The 25,220-nt window shown below is 41.6% G+C and overlaps 1 protein-coding gene and 1 long non-coding RNA gene across 3 annotated transcripts in view; one reads left to right on the top strand and one right to left on the bottom strand.

Moving 5' to 3' along the window:
• The window catches only part of ankrd50 (ankyrin repeat domain 50), an 88,263-nt gene extending 77,256 nt beyond the window's left edge, over positions 1-11,007 (bottom strand). The window contains exons 1-2 of one of the 2 annotated variants that reach the window (XM_043674086.2): positions 10,887-11,007; positions 7,837-9,012 (exon numbers count right to left, since the gene is read on the bottom strand). In XM_043674086.2, coding sequence (XP_043530021.1) covers positions 7,837-8,297 — 461 coding nt within the window. In that variant the 5' untranslated portion in view covers positions 8,298-9,012; positions 10,887-11,007. Of the gene's footprint in view, positions 1-7,836; positions 9,013-9,515; positions 9,730-10,886 lie in introns of those variants that run through there. The other variant, XM_043674085.2, reaches the window with a different exon arrangement.
• Positions 11,008-13,225: 2,218 nt separating this feature from the next.
• LOC148139927 (uncharacterized) overlaps positions 13,226-25,220 on the top strand; it is a 149,681-nt gene continuing 137,686 nt past the window's right edge. The window contains exons 1-2 of the long non-coding RNA XR_015753238.1: positions 13,226-13,345; positions 24,511-24,652. This is a non-coding gene — a long non-coding RNA (uncharacterized LOC148139927). The remainder of the gene's footprint in view (positions 13,346-24,510; positions 24,653-25,220) is intronic.

Below are 25,220 nucleotides of genomic sequence, written 5' to 3'. Positions count from 1 at the left end.
CAAAATACTCCAAGTACAAGAGTCTAACTTGCACCAAGTTCAGCTTACCCATCACCCATACATTTATTGACCTGCACTGGTGCCTATTTCAGCAATGCATCATTTTAAAATTCTCAAATTATGTTTCCAAGTCCTTATGGCTTTGATGCACCCTATTTTTGGAACATCTACAATATGAAGGTCAACACACTCCTCCAAATCTGATCTCTGGAATATCCACAATTGAAATTGCTTCTCAACTGAAAAAACAAACTTTTAGTGCCAATTCTGTACCTAGAGTCAAAACCCCCCATCAATTTTAGAGTAACAGTCCTTCAAAAGACTCTTTCTGAAGTCTGGTGATACTTAATTTGTCTAAGTAGTTACAAGAGTATAGGCAGATGCGATTTGTAAACTAAATATTAGAAAATCTAAGGTAATCCACACTCTACGGCAGAACTTGCCATTGGGATAAACAGATTTCACCAATACACAGTGACCTAGGTTATCTTCTGGAATAGTGTTATGAGATCCTTTATACCCACTCAGACATGCAAATAGAATCTGTTTAATACTTCATCTGAAAATACTAAATATTAATGCCTCCACACCATGAAAAATGGGTGTGAAGACCTTAAAAAAAAAGAAAGTAGTTATTTTGAATCTCACATGCAAAAACCTTTTTCAGGCAATAGATCACAGATTTGTTAATTACCACTGAATTATTTTATCACATCAGAAAAAGAATCTAAGTGTTTGAATCAATAAAAGATCACGCATAAGTTTGATGCATATTTGATATTAATTTGTTAATATTTGTTTTATCCTAAGCTACCTTGCTAGTTTGATAAGTGCACTAAATACTGTAGATACAGCAAATTTTCTAATATTTGGGACCAGGAGAATGCTGGTTGATCAAATATTCCAATAATCAAGAGGGCATGCATAACCGCAGTAAACCCTGATCAAGCAAAGCCTTGAGTTTTTTTTGAGGGATGTTGATGTCTTATGTAAAAACATCAACACACCTGCTAAAGTCAATGTAAAAATACACAAGTAACAAACAATGTGGAGGTATACAAATCACTGTTACACTTCATTTACAGCATAGAAACTCATGACATCGCAGTAGATCACAGTATTTGATGTTTATAATTTTTTCCAGTTTATCAAGAAAGCTGGTTGATGCAAAGTTTGCTGTAGTTTCTTTTAGCATTAATAATAAACCAGGGAATGAAAACTGGCAGTGCATTTAGCTAAATAAAAACAGAAAGAATTGCAGGTGCTGTAAATCAGAAACAAGACTAGAAGTTGCTGGAAATCTGTGAAAATCAGGTCTGGTGACTTCTGCAGTTCTGAGGAAGAGCTAATGGACCAGAAACATTCACTCTGATTTCTCCTCACAAATGCTGCCAGACCTGCTAAGTTTTTCATGCAACTTCTGTTTTTAAGCATGTATTTAACTAGTGTGGCACAAAATGACTTAGTTGACATATAATCAATAGTCTGCTGTGACTGAACAATTGGTTTCATGGAAAAGGTCACCAAATTCAAAATCTGGGGTCCCAACATTGAAGCTAAATGGCTACTAAATAAAGATCCAGGATACAATAAAGTGAGACAAGAGACATACAGACAAAAGAACAGGGACACTAGTAAACAATCCAAATGTTTGCAGTGATTCAAAAGTGTACATTTGGACGCATACCCTCTCCAGATTTACTTGACGCAGAATCCTTAGTGATATTTTAGATCCCTTCACAGATAATAAACGCTAAATATTGCAGATGCCAGAAATCTGAAATAAAAACAAAGCACTGGAAAAATTCAAGGTCCGGCAGTAGACTCAAGACACTTTTTTTCCTCTCTTCACAGATGCTGCAGATCTGAATGTTTTCAGCACTTATGTTTTCATTTCTCAAACAGTTTCCTGTTGATACGATATTCTCATATTTAAATTTAAAACTACACAGCAACCAATTTTCAGCATGCACAAGTAATTAACAATGCCTTGGTGGTACAAAAGTTGAATTTGCTGAAAAGAGAGGTGTTGTTGAAGCTTTTCATCTTGGACTCATAATGAGAAAGGCAATGATGCCAATTTCAAACAATCACAAGAACAAATCAGCACCTTTTCTCCTTCAGCATTAATTGCAATTCTGGCACTCTTCCTAATGAATTCAAGGTGAAAATCCTCAATAAGATGTGTCATTTTTCAGCAATAAATAATTGCATGTCACATTTATGACTTATTTATCTGACATCAACCTTCTGTGACATTGGAGCAAAAATCTGCATATCAACAATATGGAAACCACATTGCTGGTTTGCACTGCCTGCAGCCAAACTCAAAATTAGCAAACCAGCCAACAAATGCTGTTGGCAAGAGCTACATCTTATTATTGCCAATCGATTTTTTAAAAAAACTGCTTTCAGTACCCTTGCACTTGTATTGTACTATAATGGCTGCCTCAGCACACTGGTATGCTGCTTAAAATTTCCATTTCAAACCAAGAATGTTTTAACAAGCCTTTCGTTTTTAACAAGGCATTTAACCAGAGCACCACTACATTTCTTTCAGAAAACTAGCTGGGGAAATATGCAGTTTATTAGCCGCACCAATTGTCTATATACATTTCCAAAATATACAGAATTATCCAAGACCCTGAATGTATCTATCTGTATTTTTATAAGTCACAGAGTAATGTTATTCAAAGTAGTTGTGAATTTTCATATAAAATAAATTCTAACAATGACACTTCTTCTGCAGTTGAATCATGTAATTGAAGTCAATGACTAACTGAATTGAGATAGTCTGAAACACTAATTTCTTGCACCTTCTAACAGTGACATACCAATGCTCAGCTTGTGAGAGGAGCTATCCACAGTACCTTCTGGATTTGCACATCTGACTCCAAGTGCTACAGTTAGCAATCCATAAAATACCTTTTGCGGAAAAAATTCTAAATAGTGGCAACCTGGAAAAACATTTTTTTGTTATGTTTAATGGAAGAGCGATCATGAACTCTTCCAACAAACATTCTAGAGCGATCATGAACTCTTCCAACAAACAGTAACTAGTCATTTCTAGGATTTAGTTCATAATGTAACACTCTCCTGATTTCTGCACTTAGAAAATATAATTCAATCGTGGTTTTGTTAATGCAGAGAGCATCTTTCTCAAGTTGTCAGAGCATATTTAACTGTTAATCATGACCCAATGCTACCAGCTAAATTATTACATCAAGGACACATACGATTTTGTTCGTTTAGACCTATAGCTCAAATTCAGAACTAATATCTGCAATAATTTACCACACAAAGTATGCCTAAATGTATTTAAATAAATTGTAACAATTTTGTAATCACATAAAGTGCAGAAATAATGACAATGACAAAGAAACTGAGGGGAAAGCAATGATGTGCAATTTTTTTTTTGAGTGAATACTATCACCCAAGTCCTTCAAGTCTTGAACTTCTACTTTTCCCTTATCCCAATATTCCAGTCATTTCACATACGTGGTTCAAAGTTCAAATTAAAATCATAATATAAGTTTGTTGCGAAGGTTGGTGATTTCTTCAACTGATCAATACCAGTAATTTCACTGGAAGGGCCAATAGAGCACAATAGCTTGTAAATGTCAATGAACTGATACTATTTCTTTCTGAAAGACCAACTGCTGATGAGTATTGCTACATATCCCTGTAACCTAGCATTCCCATGGCTAATTCACCTAGACTGCACATCTTTGGTCCGTGGGAGGAGACTAGAGCACCCAGAACAAAACCACTGATTCACGGGGAGAACGTGTAAACTCCATGCAGACAGACAGTCACCCAAGATTGGAATCAAATTCAGGTGCATGGCACTGTGAGGCAGGAGTGCTAACCCCTGAACCAACGTGTCGCCCATCTTATAATCTGTATTCAAAGAGGACAAAGACACTATAGCCTAGGATATCAGTTGGGATGGTGAGGTTGCAGAATACAATAAGATTAATAAGGAGAAAGTATTAGATGTTTTAGCAGGCATACCGGTGCATAAATTCCCAAGGCCTGATGAGATACATCTCAGGTTCCTATTGGAGGCAAGGAAGGAGATTTCTGGGGCCATGGCAGATATATTTAATACTTCGCTAGTCATAGGTGAAATGCCAGATGACTGAACGATATCTTATAATGCTCTTTTATTTAAGAAGGGTAGCAGAGATATGCCAGGTAATTAGACCAGTTAACCAGTTAGTTAGGTAGTGAAATTATTGGAAAAAATTCTGAAGGACAAGATTAATCAACACTTGGAAAGACAGGGATAGTTAGCATGGATTTGTTAGAGGGAGATCACGTCAGAGTAATTTAATTGAGTTTATTGAAATGTGACTAAATATAAGAGGGTAGTGCAGTTGATGTGGTTTCCATGCACTTCACCAAGACCTTGGCAAGGTGCAAACTAGATCAAAATTAAAGGAGGCAAAGGGTGATAGAACAGCAGTGACTTTGTAAATGGAAGTTTGTACACAGTGGCATACCACTGGGATTGGTGCTGGGACCCTTGTTGTTACATACATTAACAACTTGGATGTCAATGTGGAAGGTTTAATTAGTAAGCTTGCTCTTGACACAAAATTTAGAGGTGTTATTGACAGTGAAGAGGATGGTTTCAGGCTACAGTCTTCTATTGATCAACTGGTAAACTGGGCAGATGGAACTTAATGTGAGGTGATGCATTTTGGGATGTCTAAGAAGGGAAGAACATACACAGTAAATGGTAAGTTTGGACAGAGTACTGAGGAATAAAAGGTCCTTGGTGTCCAAGTTGATAGATCCCTGAAAATGTCAATACAGGCAGACATAGTGATTGAAGGCAGCATATGGGATGCTTGCCTTCATTAGTCAGGATGTGGAATATAGGAGAAAGTAATTCTTGTCACCAATTTTATAAAATATTGGTTAGACCACAGATGGATTATTGTATGCAGTTCTAATCAGCACACCTTCGGAAGGACACAATTGCACTGGAAATGGTGCAGACGGTATTCACCAGGATGAAAAATCTTAATTATAAGGAGAGGCTGTATAGGCTGGGTTTGTTTTCCTTGGTGCAGAGGAGGTTGAAGGGGTGTCTGACTGAGGTTTACAAAGTTATTAAAGGCATAGACAGTAGATCGAGAAGCTCTTCCCTTGGCAGACATGCCTCAGACCAGAGGGCATAGGTTTAAGATGAGGAGCAAGTGTTTCAGACGAGATCTGAGAATAACCTTTTTCCCCCAGAGGGTGGTAGATACATGTAGCATACAATCTGAAAGGGAATGAAGGCTGGAATTCTCACAACATTTAAGAATCATCTGGATGAGTACATAAAATGCCAGGCCATAGTGGGTTAGGCCAAGTAAGTGGGATTAGAATAGTTTGGTGTTTATTGGTTAGCATAGACATGGTGGGCTAAAGGGCATGTGGGTATGCCATATGACTCTATATCTATCTATTCAACTCAAATTCACTGCCTTGTAGGTCAGTTAGATTTCAGCTTTTGACTCCTTTTGAAGCAGTTTCATCTTTTTATTGGCTAAAATTATGGCACATTTAGATGGAAAATCTTCCAATATAAATTTTGGCAAACCCTATTGCCACGTTAAAAAGTATTATCTGATACCATACTTATGTTGCACTAATTGCAACATCATGAGAAGCAACACAAATGCAATTTACAAAACAATTTTAATCTGGTTAATAGAGCACTGACCATGACCTCAGTAATCCTAAAACTTGATATAAATGTGGATATTGATGAGAGTACTTGGTTGTCAACATACAATTGTCACTTATGGGATACTGGTTAAAAGTGGTTAAGCAGGTTTGAATTACACATGTTGGAGCAGAAGCAAGGGCCTGCTAATATCATTGTATGTACCTATTTGATACTGAAAATAACAAATAACCAAAAATACTTATCTATTTTGGATTTTTTTTTGCTTTTATATCGTTCTCTTTGAATCACCATAATATTTAGAAATTAGTTTCTTCAGATCCATTATGTATTAACTTGTGGGTATGTAAATAATTACCTAGGGTTAAAATAATCACGCATGCATACCAAGCACGAAATGATATAACTTAAAAAAAAAATATTCAACGGGATACTTTGCATCAGTCTTCACAGTGGAAGACATGAGTAATATCCCAACAATTAAAGGGAGTCAGGGGGCTGAGTTGAGTATGGTTGCCATTACAAAACAGAAAGTGCTAGAAAAGCTAAAAGGTCTTAAAATTGATAAATCTCCTGGCCTCAATGGGCTACATTCTAGAGTTCTGACGGAGGTGGGTGAGGAAATAGCAGAGGCGTTGGTTGAGATCTTTCAAAAGTCACTGGAGTCAGGGAAAGTCCCGGATGATTGGAAGATCGCTGTTGTAATCCCCTTGTTCAAGAAAGGATCAAGACAGAAGATGGAAAATTATAGGCCAATTAGCCTAACCTTGGTTTTTGGTAAAATTCTAGAATCCATCATAAAGGATGAGGTTTCTAAATTCTTGGAAGAGCAGGGTCAGATTAGAACAAGTCAACATGGATTTAGTAAGGGGAGGTCGTGCCTGACAAACCTGTTGGAGTTCTTTGAAGAGGTGACAAGTAGGTTAGACCGGGGAAACCCAGTGGATGTGGTCTACCTAGACTTCCAAAAGGCCTTTGATAAGGTGGCACACGGGAGGCTGCTGAGCAAGGTGAGGGCCCATGGTGTTTGAGGTGAGCTACTGGTATGGATTGAGGATTGGCTGTCTGACAGAAGGCAGAGAGTTGGGATAAAAGGTTTGTTTTCGGAATGGCAGCCGGTGACAAGCAGTGTCCCGCAGGGTTCAGTGTTGGGGCCGCAGCTGTTCACATTATATATTAATGATCTGGATGAAGGGACTGGGGGCATTCTAGCGAAGTTTGCCGATGATACAAAGTTAGGTGGACAGGCAGGTAGTACTGAGGAAGTTGGGAGGCTGCAGAAGGATCTAGACAGTTTGGAAGAGTGGTCCAGGAAATGGCTGATGGAATTCAATGTGAGCAAATGCAAGGTCTTGCACTTTGGAAAAAAGAATATTAGCATGGACTACTTTCTAAACGGTGAGAAAATTCGTAAAGCCAAAGTACAGAGGGATCTGGGAGTGCTAGTTGAGGATTCTCTAAAGGTAAACATGCAGGTTGATTAAGAAAGCGAATGCAATGTTGCCAATTATCTCAAGAGGGTTGGAATATAAAAGCACTGTTGTGCTACTGAGACTTTATAAAGCTCTGGTTAGGCCCCATTTGGAGTACTGTGTCCAGTTTTGGTCCCCACACCTCAGGAAGGACATACTGGCACTGGAGCGTGTCCAGTGGAGATTCACACGGATGATCCCTGGAATGGTAGGCCTAACATATGAGGAATGGCTGAGGATCCTGGGATTGTATTCATTAGAGTTTAGAAGATTAAGGGGAGATCTAATACAAACTTACAAGATAATACATGGCTTGGAGAGGGTGGACGCTAGGAAATTGTTTCCGTTAGGTGAAGAGACTAGGACCCGTAGACACGGCCTTAGAATTAGAGAGGGTAAATTCGGAAGAGAAATGTGGAGACATTTCTTCAGCCAGAGAGTGGTGAGCCTGGGGACTTCATTGCCGCAGAGTGCAGTGGAGGCTGGGACGCTAAATGTCTTCAAGGCAGAAATTGATAAATTCTTGATGTCACAAGGAATTAAGAGGTACGGGGAGAATGCGGGTAAGTGGAGTTGAAATGCCCAGCCATGATTGAATGGCAGAGTGGATTCGATGGGCCGAATGGCCTTACTTCCGCTCCTATGTCTTATACTGCTTTTTTAAAAAAGACTACAACGTACCTTTTAAAGGTTTCTCCAGGATTTCTGTCACATTCGCCTGCCTGCAGCACGCTGTGAACTGCTGGTTCTCGCAGTTTCTCTTCATATCCCTGGACCAAACTGCTGTTGCGAATTTGGGAGACGAGGCTTTGTATGAAGTTGCTAACACACAGTGTGTCTGCATCCTGAGCTTTACAGAAGTGAAAGGCGAGTGCCTGGCGATGCAACCCCCGCTGCATTACCTGCGGGCAAGTGGGCCAAATCAACTCTGTGCACAGTGCTGTCTTACCGCTGCCGGGACCCCCAACGATCAAAATACCCCCGATGCCTCCAACGTTTTTCCCAGGGACACCACCATTCCCGTTAGGATTGGAGATCCCAAACATTTTACCACTGTTCTTTTCTTGAAGACAATAATGGAGTTTATGGAAAACCCACTCCCGACAGAAAAATCTCTTTCCTTGTAATAAACTCTGAGACATTTTTGTATGCAGTGATGATGTCCTTTGCGATGTTATTAATGCTTTACTGCATATGCAGAGGTGAACAGTTGCCAAATATAAAAAGAATCTCAAGCTAAAAAATCATGCTAAGAATTGTTATCTTCTGAAAAGACCACAGCGTATCTTACTACTCCGTGCAGTTAAACACCTGTAGCGAAATTTGAGCCATTTTCTTCCGTTTTTGTTATCCTTTTGTTTGTCAGTTACAGATCTAACAAGTATTTGCATTATTTGTCAAATATTGTCCGCACAGTACTGAGTAATACAATATCCATCCATTATATTTTTATTCCATCGTCGCTCGCCCGTTTAATTTTCTTATTTTTCTATAGATCCAAAATCGATTAATATTGTCATTCTCCTTGTTACCATTATCTTCACCATAGATCCATCCAAGTTATTTAATCTGCAAATTTACGGCAGCTGTCCACGATCTACACATCGTGGTCCTCACATCGTTAATCCAGCGCCACAAAGGTTCTTGGGGATGATACGAGGTGTAAATGGTGTCGGCCTGCTATCCTCCCCACTCGCTCGCCAAGTTACGTTCCGGGTTCACATGCCTGGTAAACGCCAGCAACGAACTGCAGGATCCCGGACCAAATGCTCCCCCTTCATCTCCTCCTCCTAGTTCAGCGTGCAGCCGAGCAGACTGAAATCCTGAGCTTGGATAAGGGCAGTCCAGTTGCAGCCTCTGTATAAACAGAAAACCACTCGGGGGAGTGAATCCATCAACAGTTAAAATAAAAGCTGCTGGGCAGACACTTGTCCTGACTTAACCCCGCTCCCCGAGCCGGGCTGGCCCCGCTCCCCCCCTCTCTCCCCGAGCCGGGCTGGCCCCGCTCCCCCCTCTCTCGACCCCGAGCCGGGCTGGCCCCGCTCCCCCCCTCTCGACCCCGAGCCGGGCTGGCCCCGCTCCCCCCTCTCTCCCCGCTCCCCCCTCTCTCCCCGCTCCCCGAGCCGGGCTGGCCCCGCTCCCCCCGAGCCGGGCTGGCCCCGCTCCCCCCGAGCCGGGCTGGCCCCGCTCCCCCCTCTCTCGACCCCGAGCCGGGCTGGCCCCGCTCCCCCCCTCTCGACCCCGAGCCGGGCTGGCCCCGCTCCCCCCCTCTCTCCCCGCTCCCCCCTCGCTCCCCGAGCCGGGCTGGCCCCGCTCCCCCCGAGCCGGGCTGGCCCCGCTCCCCCCTCTCTATCACTTACTAGGGGCCGCGGGTAGTTCCCGTCTTTCTGGATCCTGGTCGCCCTCCTGAACCTAAACTCAGTGTCTGACTAAAATTATCTCCATAAAACCCGGAGATCCGCGCTGCCACCCCGGGGCTCGGTGTCTCTCGCTCTCTCTGACCGGAGCCCCCGGGGCTCGGTGTCTCTCTCTCTCTCTGACCGGAGCCCCCGGGGCTCGGTGTCTCTCTCTCTCTCTGACCGGAGCCCCCGGGGCTCGGTGTCTCTCTCTCTCTCTGACCGGAGCCCCCGGGGCTCGGTCTCTCTCTCTCTCTGACCGGAGCCCCCGGGGCTCGGTGTCTCTCTCTCTCTCTCTGACCGGAGCCCCCGCGGCTCGGTCTCTCTCTCTCTCTGACCGGAGCCCCCGGGGCTCGGTGTCTCTCTCTCTCTCTCTGACCGGAGCCCCCGCGGCTCGGTCTCTCTCTCTCTCTGACCGGAGCCCCCGGGGCTCGGTGTCTCTCTCTCTCTCTCTGACCGGAGCCCCCGCGGCTCGGTCTCTCTCTCTCTCTGACCGGAGCCCCCGCGGCTCGGTCTCTCTCTCTCTCTGACCGGAGCCCCCGCGGCTCGGTGTCTCTCTCTCTGACCGGAGCCCCCGGGGCTCGGTGTCTCTCTCTCTCTCTCTCTCTGACCGGAGCCCCCGCGGCTCGGTCTCTCTCTCTCTCTCTGACCGGAGCCCCCGGGGCTCGGTGTCTCTCTCTCTCTCTCTGACCGGAGCCCCCGGGGCTTGGTGTGTCTCTCTCTCTGTGACCGGAGCCCCCGGGGGTCGGTCTCTCTCTCTAACCGGAGCCCTCGGTGTCTCTCTCTCCTCCCCCCCTCTCTCTCTCTCTCTCTCTCCCCCCCCTCTCTCTCTCTCTCTCTCTCTCCCCCCCTCTCTCTCTCTCTCTCTCTCTCCCCCCTCTCTCTCTCTCTCCCCCCCTCTCTCTCTCTCTCTCTCTCCCCCCCTCTCTCTCTCTCTCTCTCTCTCCCCCCCTCTCTCTCTCTCTCTCTCTCCCCCCCTCTCTCTCTCTCTCCCTCTCTCTCTCTGACCGGAGCCCCCGGGGGTCGGTCTCTCTCTCTCTAACCGGAGCCCTCGGTGTCTCTCTCTCCCTCTCTCTGACCGGAGCCCCCGGGCTCGGTATGTGTGTGTAACCGGAGCCCCCGGTCGGGGTATGTGTGTGACTGTTTGACCGCACTGACACCCTCCGCCGGCGACAGTTAAAGAAGCGCACAGAGCCGCTCGCGCTCCTACCGTCTGCCTCGCGCAGCAGCCGTTCAACTCAAACTGTAAAGGCTGCGCGAGCCAGTAATGCCACCCTCCAGCCCGCGTACAAACCCCCGCCCACCGCACGGCACTCTGGGATTTGCAGTCCTAACCTCGCCAACACCTTTCCCAGGTGGATGCAGACCTCAGTGGAGCAGTCGGCCCAATACAAAGACCACCCGTCGAGCTCTGGAGCGCGTGACGTTTTGTGGGAGTTGTAATACCACGCAATCGACTTTGATGGGATCCGGTGAAAGTCTAAAGGGGCTGGCGCGAAGGCTTGATTCTATTGGAGACTACAGCTCCCGGGGTGCATCGCCACACCGGCGCAGACAGATATCTGTGTTCGAGGTTTTCATTTAGGAATGGGAAAATATAGTTATTGACAAAAAATAAATTAGAGTCGTTGTCTGTCGGAAAGCAAACAGAAAGTAAAACTTTCATTAGTTAAAATAATTGCGTGTAACTGAACTGTTTGAAATAATATACCTGAAAATGGGACAAGATAAATAGAACTGAAAATGTGTTGCTGGAAAAGCGCAGCAGGTCAGGCAGCATCCAAGGAGCAGGAGAATCGACGTTTCGGGTATAAGCCCTTCAGGAATAAGGAAAGTGTGCCCAGCAGGCTAAGATAAAAGGTAGGGAGGAGGGACTTGGGGCAGGGGCTCTCTCTTCCTCCCTCTACAAGCTCTTACAAGATAAATAGAAGCCGGGCTGAAATTAAAACAGGCTCTGTTCCTGATGAAGGGCTTTTGCTCGAAACATCAATTTTCCTGCTCCTTGGATGCTGCCTGACCTGCTGTGCTTTTCCAGCACCACTCTATTCTAAATGCTGGAGGTCACAGTGGTCAGGCAGCATCCATGGAGAGAAAACAAGCTAAAGTTTCCAGTCTAGATTACTCCATAAGAGAGAGCAATTGTTGTTTTCAGTACCGATGCAGTCATTTTGTTCCTAAATTGTAACCAATTGTTTTAGTGGTTGGAGTTAGGAATGAGTGGTTACTGATTCAAAGTATGTATATAATGTTTTTTTTGGGGGGTGGTTGATATCTTTTTCCTGATTTGTGTGGTCATGGTCTTCACTTCCAGCATTTGTGGCTGAGGTAGAAACTACGTAGCATTCAAGATTATATTGGTAAAGTGTGATTGAGAAAATGTGATTGAAGAAATACAGTTATGATTTGGAGATGCTGGTGTTGGACTGGGGGTGTACAAAGTTACAAATCACACAACACCAGCTTATAGTCCAACAGGTTTAATTGGAAGCACACTAGCTTTCGGAGCGACGCTCCTTCATCAGGTGAAGAAATACAGAGATGTGATAAATGTATTTGAAAAAGTGCAAATGAAAGGTGTTGATTTTGATTACGGCTTCTTTTCATACTAATTTTATTTTTTCTTGTGATTATAGAAAGTTCTAATGATTATATAAAAGTGAACACTGCATTAGCCTTTTGATTTTAATTTATGCAAGGAAGCGAGATTTAAGTTGCAAAGCATTTGTTGTGGAAGTTGTCCAAAATCTTACATTTGTAAGATGCTATTAATGTAAGAAAACATCAAGGTTTTGCACAGAAGCATAATTTTAAGAAACGTGACACCAAACCAAAGAAAGAGATAACAAATATGGAGAACTGAATGTGTTGCCAAAGAAATATTAAGATGGCTGTTAATAGAAGAAATTGGTACTTCACAGATTTACAGAGTCTGGGGTCAGGGAGTCCAGAACTAGAGGGCATAGGTTTAGTTTGAGAGGGGAAAGAGACCTAAGGGGCAACTTTTTCATGCAGGAGATGGTATGTGTATGGAATGAGCTGCCAGAGGAAGTGTTGGAGCCTGGTATAATTGCAACATTTAAGAAGCATTTGGATGGGTATTTGAATAGGAAGGGTGTGGAGCGATATGGGCCGGGTGCTGGCAGGTGGGACTAGATTGAGTTGGGATATCTGGTCGGCATGGACAGGTTGGACCGACGGGTCTGTTTCCATGCTGGAAATCTCTATGATTCTATGATAATCCCACTGTTTAGAATGGAGTCGGCTGAAGAACTGGCCCTGAATGATAAAGTGAGTGTATTGTGTGACGTAAAAGAACTGATCTGAAAACACACAGCCCCTGGGGGATGGGGCTAAAGGAGGTCGGGTGTTAGGGAGAGGTGAGGCCATGAAGCAATTTAAAAATTAGAATATGAATTTTAAATTGTGACTGGTATTAATGTTGACCCATGAGCATGCGGGTGATGACTAAGTACTGCAGATTCACATATGGGCTACAGATTTTAGGTGGGCATAAGTTAATAGGCAGTGCAGAAGGGGAGGTTGGAAGACTGAGCAAATCCTGGGTTTTTTTCTTCGTATGTCTTTGTCTCTCTAATTATTGAATTAGATATTCTCAAAAAGTATTTAACTGTTAATAAATCTATACTTATTATCAGTTGGTGTATTTGTGTTCCAGGACTGCTGCTAATGGGTGACCCTGTCTTGGGCAGAGATTGGATTTGAAAATTGTACTGGAAGTTTCGCTTTGGTGGAATATCAACCATGAATTAAATACTGGTGTGACTAAATCAAAGGTAATAACCAAAAGAAATTGTAGAACAACTAATGTGTACAATCATTTTTAGAACAAGTTTTAAACAAGTTTCACCGGCCTATTTAATGTTTGCTGAAATAAATCCTAACTTACATTCAAGGAAGACATAACAACTGACTGACATAGAATTAATTTTATTTTAATTACATAACAATATATCATTATGACAAAGATGACCTTTTAAAAATCTGCAATAAGAAAGGAATGGAGTGTCAGTGTCATTTGTACATTCACAATATGTCTTTTTATTAAAATATGTTCATCAAGTGCAAAATGCAGTGTTTTTCTATTAAGAAATCCATTTGAGGCAAAGCCCATGCCCAATCATATTGCCAACATTCGATAGATCACAACAGCTTGTATTTACATTGAACAGTTAATGCTGTACAACAGCCCAAATGTTTAACATTGCAGAAATAGACAGATTAGAAGAGATAATGTGGAAAGCAGAATAGAAAGTAGGAGGCAAGGTGTAATCAATCGAAGAGTCACGATTATGCCAAATTTGCAAAGTAAAAGCCTGAAAATGGCAGGTGGCTGGGCTGCAAGTGGGTTTTTATGTTGAGATGCAGTGTTTAAAACTAAATAATGTGATTCAATATGTATCCAGTAGATGGAGTGAGTCATTGAGTTAATGCTTTCAATAATTTCATAATATACTGACTGCGATGTGTGGTGACAACACATGAGAGCTTCTGAAGGCGTAATGTCAAAGATAGTGATTATTACATAAAATAGAGTTTTTTAAAGTTTTATTCAGAACTCATTCGTTGTGTGGGTGATAACTGTAGTATAGATGAAAATAACACATATTTGAATATATAATCTACATGTCTGTTAGGACCTTGTTACTTGTTCTACTTGCATTTGGTGCATTCTCTCAACTGTGCTTCACTACCAAAATTGGCTAAAAGAGGTTTCATCAGACAATAATTGGTGGTAATACTTGAAGAGCAAAATACTACTGTTATACATTCCAAGGGAAGGAGTTATTTTTGACTATTTTACTAATTAATAATAGCGTTAAAACAGCCCCTGAAAACTTTATCACATGTAAGAAAAACAGATTAAAATATTCCTTCTGATATCACATAATGTCTCTTTAAATGGACATTTGCCTGTAAAATGAGTTCCACTACATATGTGAACTCTCAAATTCTTATCATATAAGGAGCATGATCTCATTTAAGTATTGCATGTAATGAGGTCCATGAAACAGTCAAAATATATTACAAAAGAACTGTCAAAGTCGCAAAGTAATCCCAACCCTGCCCTCTGAATCAATGGGGGAAATGCTTCAAAATGTAAAAGTTTGGTTTTGAAAATCTTAAATGAACTTTCACTAAACATAAACTTGCTGCAGATTGATAGTTGGTATATAAATTCCATGAGTAGCTCATAAAAGTTCTTGTACAAGTGACACTTTCAATCAAGCTGGAGCATGGCTTTGAATTCTGTTGCCCGCTTTTTGACCTAGTTATTTGCAAAATGCTGCTGCATGCTATGTGCCATCTAATGACCTCTAATGTAGTTGTCTTCAGTTTAGAAAAAGAAGCCATCAGCTGGTACATAGAACATGATATCAGAAGTGATCAGTTGAAATTTTGTGGGTTTTAAGAATCTGAATTCAGAATTTATAAAACACTATAAGATGTAAGAGTAGAAGTATGCGATTTGGCTCAACGGTTCACTCCACGATTCAATAAGATCATGAATGATCGATCACCCTCACTTCCCATAAACCTTGATTCCCTTTAATGATTAGAAATATGTTTACCTCAGCCTTGAACATTTAACAACACAATCTGAACAGCCCTCAGCTAAAGACTTCCACAAATTCGCTATTGTCTAAGAAGAAGATCATCCTCCTCTATCAATTTTTTTTTTATTCATGTAATGTGAGCATCACTGATTGGCCAGCATTTATTACGTATTCCTGGGTGTCTTTGAGAAGATGGTGGTGAGTTGCATCCTTGAATAGCTGCAGTTCACTTGCTGCTAGAGAAGGAATTCCAAGATGTTGACCCAGTGACAGTGAAGAAAGAGCATTGTTTCCAAGTCAAGGTAGTAAAAGGCTTGGAGGGAAACATGCAAGTGGTGGTGTTCTCATTTATTGGCTGCTCTTGTCCTTCTGGAACAAAGTGGTCATGGATTTGGATCTGAAGATATTTGGTGAATTTCTGCAGTACATCTTGTAGATAGTACGCACTGCTGCTACTGAACAGCACTGGTGCAGGGCATGAATGATTGTGGATGTGGTGTCAATCAAGAGGAATGCTTTGTCCTAAATAGTGTTAAGTTTCTTGAGTGTTTGGAGCTGCAAGCATCCAGCCAATTGGAAAGTAAAGTATCATCTTCCTGACTTATGTCTCATAGATGGGACTTTGGGGAGTCAGGAGGTGAGTTACTTGTCACAGTATTCTTAGCCTCTGACCTGCCCTTGAGAAAGTATTTCTAGTAGTTCAGTTGAGTTTCTGGTCAATGGTAACCCCAAGAATGTTGATAGCAGGGGAATCAGTTATGTTAACACCATTGAATGTCAAAGGGTGGTAGTTCCCATGTCTCCACAATTTGGCACAGTAAAATGATGGTGGAGTAGGGCTCCTGCGTTTAGAGCCTGTCTGATCCATCTGCTTTTCTGTTTTTCTTTTTTTCTTCTTTTCCATTTATTCCTGTTTATTTTTTTGCTCCCCTACTCACTGTGAAGAGTTCGGATGGCACCGGCTGTGGCGGGTTGTCCTTGTGCGGACTCGTGAGAGTGGGGCCAGAGTGGGGAAAGAATAAACCCTTACAAATTTTTCCAGGACAAGCATGCAACCCCATAGGCAGTGGTCACTACATCGGCGATATTGTTGAGGTAGGTTCAGTGGCAAAAGATGGCGCCTGAGGATTGGTGACTTCATTGTTGGATGGGTCCAGCACTGTAGACGGCGAAGCAGAGGTGGGAGGACATCACAACACCATCGAGATGAGCCATGGTGAGAGAAGTGATGTTGGTGGGATGACGCAGGTGACAGCGAGGCAGTGGTAGAGGTGAATCAGCCTGGGGTGAAAAATGGTGCCTGAGAATTTGTGACGTTGTTATTTGGGTCTGATGCAGATGGTGGTGGTGGTGGTTCTGAGCCAGCTCAGAACTCAAACACAGATGGACTTCTCCTTTAAGATGTATCTTTTCATTTTCCTCTTATTCTTAAAACTAGCAAAATGGTGCCATTATCATGTCAATGAATGAAGGCTTTTCATTGTATTTTATTGTAATTCAATCTGTAAAATACACATGAAAATAAAATCTCATGCTATCCAGTCAGCAAGTTGACCAGTCAATTGTCTGCATCCTGTTGCATTTCAACATGGCCTACGTCAGGCGTTTTGAGATATTTGGAAAGACAAGGACTGATTAGTGATAAGAAATCATGTCTCTCTAATTGGAGTTTTTCCAAGAAAAAGTGATGAAGACTCATGTAGTCAGAGCGGTGAACGTGATCTATGGACTTCAGTAAGGCATTTGACAAGTTAGACTGGTTAGTGAGGTTAGATTACATGGAATATAGGAAGAACTGGCCATTTGGTTACAGAACTAGCTCGAAGATAGAAGACAGAGGGTGGTGATGGAAGATTGCATTTCAGACTGAAGGCCTGTGACCAATGGTGCGCTGCAAGGATCTATGCTGTGTCTTTTGCTTTTTGTCACTTATATAAGTGATTTAGATGTGAACATGGATACGGTTGGTAAGTTTGCAAGAAACACCAAAATTGGTGGGTATAGTGGACAGCGAAGAAGGTTACCTCTGAGTACAATGGGACCTTGATCAGATGGGCAGGTGAGCTGAGGATTGGCAGATAGAGTTTAATTTAGATAAATGTGAGGTGCTGCATTTTGAAAAGGCAAATCAGGGCAGATCTCATACACTTAATGGTAACGTCCTGGGGAGTGTTATTGAGCAAAGAGACCTTGGAGTGCAGTTCACCGTTCCTTGAAAGTGGAGTCACAGGTAGGTAGGATAACGAAGAAGGCATTTGATATATTTGCCATTATTGGTAAATATGTTGAGTATTGGAGTTGGCGGGTCATGTTGCAACTGTACAGGATATTGGTTAGGCCACTTTTGGAATACTGCATTCAATTCTGGTTTCCTTGTTATAGGAAGGATTTTGTGAAATTTAAATAGGTTCAGCAAAGATTTACAAGGATGTTGCCAGAGGTCGAACTTTAGGAGAGGCTGAATATTTCCCGGAACGTCGGAGGCTGAGAAGTGACTTTACAGAGGTTTCTGAAATCATGAGGGGCATAGATAGGGTGAATAGCCAAGGCCTTTTTCCCAGGGGAGTCCTAAACTAGAGGGCATAGGTTTAGGGTGAAAGGAGAAAGATAGAAAAAGGACCTAAGGGGCAACTCTTTCACACAATGTGTGTATGGAATGAGCTGCCAGAAGAAGTGGTGGAGACTGGTACAATTACAACATTTTAAAAGGCATCTGAATGGATATATGAATAGGAAGAGTCTAGACGGATGCATGCCAAATTCTGGCAAATGGGACTAGATAAATTTAAGACTTCTGGTTGGCGTGGACGAGTTAGACCAAAGGGTCTGTTTCCATGCTGTCCGACTTTATAACTTTGACTCTGAGTCATGAATGGTTCTGGGCATTGTGCAATTATCAGCGAACATCCACTTCTGAACTTGTAATGGAGGGAAGGCTGTTGCTGGAACAGTTGGATCTTGGACATTACCCTGAGGAACTTCTGCAGAGATGTCCTGGAGCTGAGATATCTGACCTTCAACAACCATAACCATCTTCCTTCAACCAGTGGACATTTTTCCTCTGATACCCATTAATTTCAGTTTTGCTTGGGCTCGGTAGAATGCAGCCTTGATGTCAAGGGCTGCACTACCTCTCCTCTGGAATTCAACTGTTTTGTCCATGTTTGAATCACGGCTGTAATGCGATAGGAGCTGAGTGGCTCTGGTGGAACCCAAACTGGGTGTCACTGAGCAGGTTATTGCCAAGCAGGTGCTACTTGATAGCCCTGTTGACACTTTCCATCACTTTACTGATGATTGAGAGTAGAGATCGGCCAGGTTAGACTTTTCCTGCTTTTTGTTTGGGTAATTGGGAAAAACTGTGTAATTTTTCATATTGCTGGGTAGATACCAATGTTTTAATTGTACTGGACAAGCTTGGCTGGGAGAACAGCAAGTTCTGGAGCACAAGTCTTCAGTACTATTGCTAGAATGTTGTTGGGACCCTTAGCCTTTACAGTACCCAGTGCCTCCAACCGTTTCTTGATATCATGTGGAGTGATTCACATTGGCTGAAGACTGGTATCTCGAATGCTGGAGACCACGATGGATCATCTACTTGGCACTTCTGTTGTACTCAGGATGGGGATACTTTTGGAGCCTGCTCCTTTAGTGAGTTGTTTAATTGTCCACAACTATTCACGACTGGATGTGATAGGACTGCAGAGCTAAGATCTGATCTGTTAGTTGTGGTATCGCTTAGCCTTGTCTATCACTTGCTGCTTGTCCTGTTTGGCACACGAGTAGCCCTGTTTGGTAGCTTCAACAGGTTGACACCTAATTTTTAGGTAACCCTGGTGTTTCATCTGGTATGTCTCCTGCGCACTCCATTGAACCCTGATTGATTCCTTGGCTTGACATAATAGTTGAGTGGGGAATATGCTGGGTCATGAAGTTGCAATTTGTGCTGGAGTACAACTCTGCTCTTGTTGATGGCCCACAGCACCTCATGGATGTCCAGTCCTGAATTGCTCAATTCATTCAGTCTGTACAATTTAGAATGGTGATAGGCTATTCTCAATGTGAAGGCAGGACTTCATGCCCACAAGGATTGTGCAGTGGTGACTTTTACCAATTCTGTCCTGGACAGATGCATCTACAACTGGCAGATTGGTAAGGATGAGAGCAAGTATGGGATTTTCCCTGGTCCCAGTCTAGCAGCTATGCCCTTTAGGTTCAACTGGCTCAATTAGTAGTACTGCAGTCAAGCCACTCTGGTGGTCATTTGAAATCCCCACCTAGAGTATATTTTGCACCCTTGTCACCCTCATTGCTTCCTTCATGTTGTTCAATTTGGAGTACTGATTCATCAGCGAAGGGAGGATAATGCATAGTAACCAGCAAGACAACTCCCTTCCAACTGTATACCACAGTGCCTCCATCTCTGTTGAGTTTGTCCTGCCAGTGGGATAGGACATATCCGGGAATGGTGATAGTAGTGTCGGGGACATTGACTGTAAAGTATGCTTCTGTGAGTATGACCATCAGGCTGTTGGTTGACGAGTCAGTGAGACAGCTCTCCTAGTTTTGGTTCTAGCCTCCAGATGTTAGTGAGGAGGACTTTGCAGGGTCGGTAGTGCTATTTCTGGTGTTGTCTTTTCTGGTGTCTAGGTCAATGCCAGGTGGTCCGGCTGATTTCATTTCTTTGAGACTTTGTAGCGATAAATACAACTGAGTGGCTTGCTAGCCAATTTCCCAGGGAAATTGAGAGTGAGCCATAATGCTGTGGTTCTGGAGTCACATGTAGCCAGACCAGGTGAGAATGGCAGATTTCCTTCCCTAATCCAGATGGGTTTTTCTAACAGTCGACGATGCTTTAATAATCATTGGTACATCTGCCAATACAGGATTCAAATCCAGGTCTCCAAAACATGACCTGGGTTTCTGGATTAATAGTCTAACAATAACACCATTGGCCATTGCCTCTCCTGTAGGCAACCTCTTATCCTGAGATTTTACCTTCTGACTCGAGTCTGTCCTACAAGGGATCTCTCAGCATCCATCTTGTCAAGTCCCCTAAGAACCTTAAATATTTCACATAGGTCTCTTCTCATTCTTCTAAACTCCAGAGTTACAAGCCCAACCCCCTCAGATGCTGCCTGACCTGCTGTGCTTTTCCAGCACCACTCTGACCTAAACTCTGGTTTCCAGCATCTGCAGTCCTCACTTTTGTCTACAAGCCCAACCTGTACAACTTCTCATAAGAAAAATTGTCCGTATCCAAGATCAAACTTGCGAACCTTATCTGGAATGCCTTGAATACAAGTATGTGTTTCCTCACATAAGGGGACTAAATCTGTTAACTCTATTCCAGCTTTGGTCGGACTAGTACTTTATATCTTGTTTTAGCAAGAGGTCCACAAGTTTTTATGCTCCATTCTCCTTGAAATAAAGTCCAATATTCCATTGCCCTTCCCATAGCCCACTGAACTTGGATGCTTGCTTTTTGTGAGTCATAAGACTCCCAATTCCCTCTATCTGCAGCTTTCTGCTGTCTTTCTCCATTTAAATAATATTCAGCTTGCCAAAGTGCATATCCTCATTTTACCACATTTTATTTTGTTTTCTTCATTCACTCAACCTATCTTATTTCCCTCTGCAGACTTCTTGTGTCGTTTTCACTGATTTGCTTCCCATCTATTTTTGTCATCCACAAATTTAGTGATAGTATATTCACTTTCATCATCCACGTCAGTAATATATGCATAGTGAAAATTGTGGCTGCAGCACTGACTCCTGTGGCATTACTCTTGTAACAGATTTAATCCTGAAGATACCTTTTTATCCCAATTCTCTTCTATTAGTTAGTCACTCCACTATCCATGCTAATATACTACCCCAATGATGTGGGCTTTTTGGAAGCCTTGTGTGTTGTACCTTATCAAATACGTTTTGAAATCCAAATCTAATATAGTCATTGGTTCCACTTTAGCTGCCCTGCTTGTTACCTGTTCAAATAACTATAACAAGTTTGTCAGGTGTAATTTTCCCTTCATGAAGCCATGTTGACTCTACTTGTTTCTATTGTATATTTCTAAATGCTCTGTTCTTGCACCCTTTATAATAGATTAACATTTTCCCGATGATAGCTGTTAAGCTAAATGGCCTATAGTTACCTTTTCATTGCTCCCCCCCCACTCTTTTTGAATGAAGGTGGTACATTGGCAATTTTACAGATTTAGTCCTGTTAGATTCTACAGTACTTTTCTGCCAGTGATAATTATTGTGTTTATTTCCTTTCTCTCTTTAGCTCCTTGATGATGAGTAAGTAATTTTGAAATGCTGTTTATGCTATCTACCTTAAAGACTCTGTAAAATATTCATTCAACTCTTTTGCCATTTCCTGGGTTCTGATTATTATTTCCCAACCTCATTCTGTAAGATGTTGCTTTTCTCTTCCTTTCTATATATTTAAAGAAACTCTCACTATTTGATTTTATGATATTTGTTAATTAGCGCTCATAGTTTGTTTTCTCCCTTTCTTTTCATCTTTTGTTGACTTTTAAAACTGCCCAGTTCTCTGAATTATCTTTAATCCTTGTCACATTATATGATTCTTTTGCTTTCAATTTGATATTATCCATAATGTTCCTGGTTAACCATGGTGGGTATTCCCTTCCTAAAATCCTTCTTCCTCTTTGCTGTGAGTCATGTACTATTTACTTAAGGTCTGTCATTGTTCCTCAACTATCTTTTCTGCTAAATGCTTTCTCCAGTCCATTCTAGCCAATTCTTCTCTCATTCCCTCGTAAGTAGCCATATCCACGTTTGTTGTTGCTTCCAAACTAAGTTTTTTTCATTCTCAAACTTCAGCTATGTAAAATGTTCTCCACTTTAATGAATATGATTTTGCAAATTTGATTTGCTTGCTTTATGTCATGGTTTGGTAGTAGGTATAAACAATGTTCTCTAAAGCCTGAAATGTAAAATTGGCCTTACCACTTCTAAAGATCCCAAATTGCTGCCACTCTTCAGAATTTCTTTCAGGAATTAATATTTAATAATTGCATATTTCAAACCCATTATAACATTGCTATATAGTCAATGACTATATTTTATATCTGTCTCCTACATATATATGGACACTGAGGTATTCTTAGAATTGCAGTCTGCAACTCTATCCTATTGGGTAAATTAAGGTAGCTTTGAATTTTTCAGTCCCTGCTCCTGTAAAAATTAAAAATGATGTGAGATAGAATTACAGAATTAGAATTTCTTAGTCTCAATGGCAAAATTATTTGAATGTCACAGTTAAATAAAAAAATCTAAACTAACAAGAATAGCATTATTTTGCTAAGACTTCAGGAGAAACCAGTTTCAAGTTTTCTACATGCTCGACTTCAGTAAAGTGTAGAAAAACCAGACGAGAAATATTGAAGACCTTGAAGACCCATTTTGAACAAACATAGCAAATACGAGCAAATGCAGACAATTCAGCCTTTTGAACCTTCTCTGCTATTCAGTACGATCATGGATGACTTTTCAACTCAATACTCTGTTCCTGCTTGCACTCTATTCCCTTTGGTCCCTTTAGCTTTAAGAACTATACCTAACTATATCTATACTTAAACTTTCAATTTTTTGGCCTCAACTGCTTTCTGTGGCAGACAGTTCCTCAGGCTTGACACTCTGGGTGGAAAAAGTTTATTTTCATCTTAAATGCTAAATAACCTAGCCCTTGACCTTAGACTGTTCCTGATCATCGGGAGCATCATCCTTGTATTTGCTCTGTCTACTCCTGTTAGAATTTTATAGGTTTTTGAGAGTCTCCCCTCATTTTTCTCAACAACCAGTGTTTCTTATAAAGTGTGTTTTTAAGATTGTAAAAATATTGATCAATATGTAATTATACCAAGAAATCTAGCTGTATCATATGAAGTTGGGCAATTGAAGTATGATCTCATCAGCAATAAGCATGTCTTTAGAAATAAGAGATCCTGCTGTGAAAACACATCTGCTGACAGAAAATAAACCTTCTGTCCAGAAAGCTGTTTTACATGTTGAGAAGCTCTGATGTTATCAATCATTAGCTAGAGTTCATTGGGTCCTAATGGGGCTTTACTTTATGCTGAGAGGCAATCCAAGCTGAACAAGAGCAACACCATGGTGGAGAAAATGAAGAAATACTTCAGAAAGAACAATGGCAGACTGTAGGCTGTAAATATTTTGGAAGGTATCACAAGAAAGAAAAGAAAACATCCAGTGTGGATAAAGTGGAATTGTTATGATCCTTGTTCACTATTAATATCAACAAGTGTGATCTCAAAGTAAACTATTGCCATGCTTAACATCATGCTGAGGTTTACCTTTAGCAAATTTCTGCACACTCATTCAGCGCTATGCCTTCAGTCCACGTTTTAAGGGCCTAAGCAAGATAGGCTGAGTACATGGCTCACTGCTATCTGAACATAGATTCCCTAAACTCATGACCTGAACAGCCTTGGATGTCATCCTTTCTGACACTTGCACAGGAGATTTCTTCTCACAGACTACTAGCAGCTCAGGAACTCTTCTGACTCATGACTGCTTGGAGTCTGCTAATAACAGCATCTCTGTCATGTCTTTGAACCTGATTGTGGACGTTTCAGGTCAGCAAACACTGGCAATTATCTCCTCAGCTGGCTTGCTGGTCATTCAGCTGAAATCACATGACTACTCGTAAATGCTTACTTAAATTCCCTGTTTAACATGCTTTTGTGACCTTTACTTTTTTAAAAAAAAGTAAAATTTTCACAGAACTGAAAAACCAAAATCTATTATCTCTATCTTTGATTCCAGGTTAGCAAATAATAAAATATTATGAAATTTCATAAAACTGCAAGAATCTGAATTTCTTTGCTCACAAGCAGTTTGCTGGGAAGAAGCAAAGCAAGCTTTTAATGATTATTGGAGGGATATTGACTGATTCTGACAAATGACTATATACAGCAAGAAGAAATTGGTACTTTCTGGACCAAAGCTGATTATTGGTTTGTGACTGTTAAAATTATGCCTGCAGAAGAAGAACGTCAAGTGAGTTTGAATCCAGCAAAACATTGCAACGTTCAACATTGAAACAGGTTGCCTGGGACTTCAAGCAATGGACCAGAGATTGTGAAATGTTCAAGGTGGTATCCTAACAATGAAAACATCTCAGGTAAAGGTAGAGTTATATGATGGAACAGTACTTAACTCAATGGGATAACAATGATAAAAGCCTAATTTTAACAGGATGAATGAAAGTTTGTGATCCCATTCAGCAGACATTAAACAAAATCCACCCATCTCTGTTGAAACAAGATTTAAATCCCACAGCAGTAACCTTTCAGAGGAAATGTATGATGTTGCACCAATTTTTTTTGTAGGTCTTTGATGTCTTCTTAGCCAATATTTTCTTGAAGTAAATGACTGCATCAGACTAACTCAGCATTTGTTGAAGAGTGTTCCAGCAACCCTTCAGCCTAGCCTGAAAGTAAAGAAAGCAAAAGGAAAGAAGAAAGTGTTCAAGTAAGTGAGAATGCCCACAGATTTGCAGTTAAAAAAACCTGGAAAATGGAGGTTTCATTATGCATTAATCCAAGAAATTCCAATGAAGCTTTGAAGATATCTCACACCCCAATGTGAATAATTGAAGATGTTTTGCCACAGTTTGCTGAGATGAAATTTTTTTTTTAGTAAAACACCACAGCAAAATACTGCAGATAACGGAAATCTGAAATCTGTATTAGAGTTATAGAGATGTACAGCATGGAAGCAGACCTTTCGGTCCAACCCGTCCATGCCAACCAGATATCCCAACCCAATCTAGTCCCATCTGCCAGCACCCGGCCCATATCTCTCCAAACCCTTCCTATTCATATAGCCATCCAATTGCCTCTTAAATGTTGCAATTGTACCAACCTCCACTACATCCTCTAGCAGCTCATTCTATACACGTACCACCCTCTGCGTGAAACAGTTGCCCCTTAGATCTCTTTTATATCTTTCCTCTCTCACCCTAAACCTATGCCGTCTCGTTCTGGACTCCCCGACCCCAGGGAAAAGACTTTGTCTATTTATCCAATCCACGCCCCTC

Source organism: Chiloscyllium plagiosum, unplaced genomic scaffold (assembly GCF_037043375.1).
Source record: "Chiloscyllium plagiosum isolate Xiang-an unplaced genomic scaffold, Cpla_swu_hap1 HiC_scaffold_36, whole genome shotgun sequence".
NCBI lineage: Eukaryota > Metazoa > Chordata > Chondrichthyes > Orectolobiformes > Hemiscylliidae > Chiloscyllium > Chiloscyllium plagiosum.
Note: the sequence above shows the minus strand (reverse complement) of the source record. Positions and strands in the feature narration are given on the sequence as shown.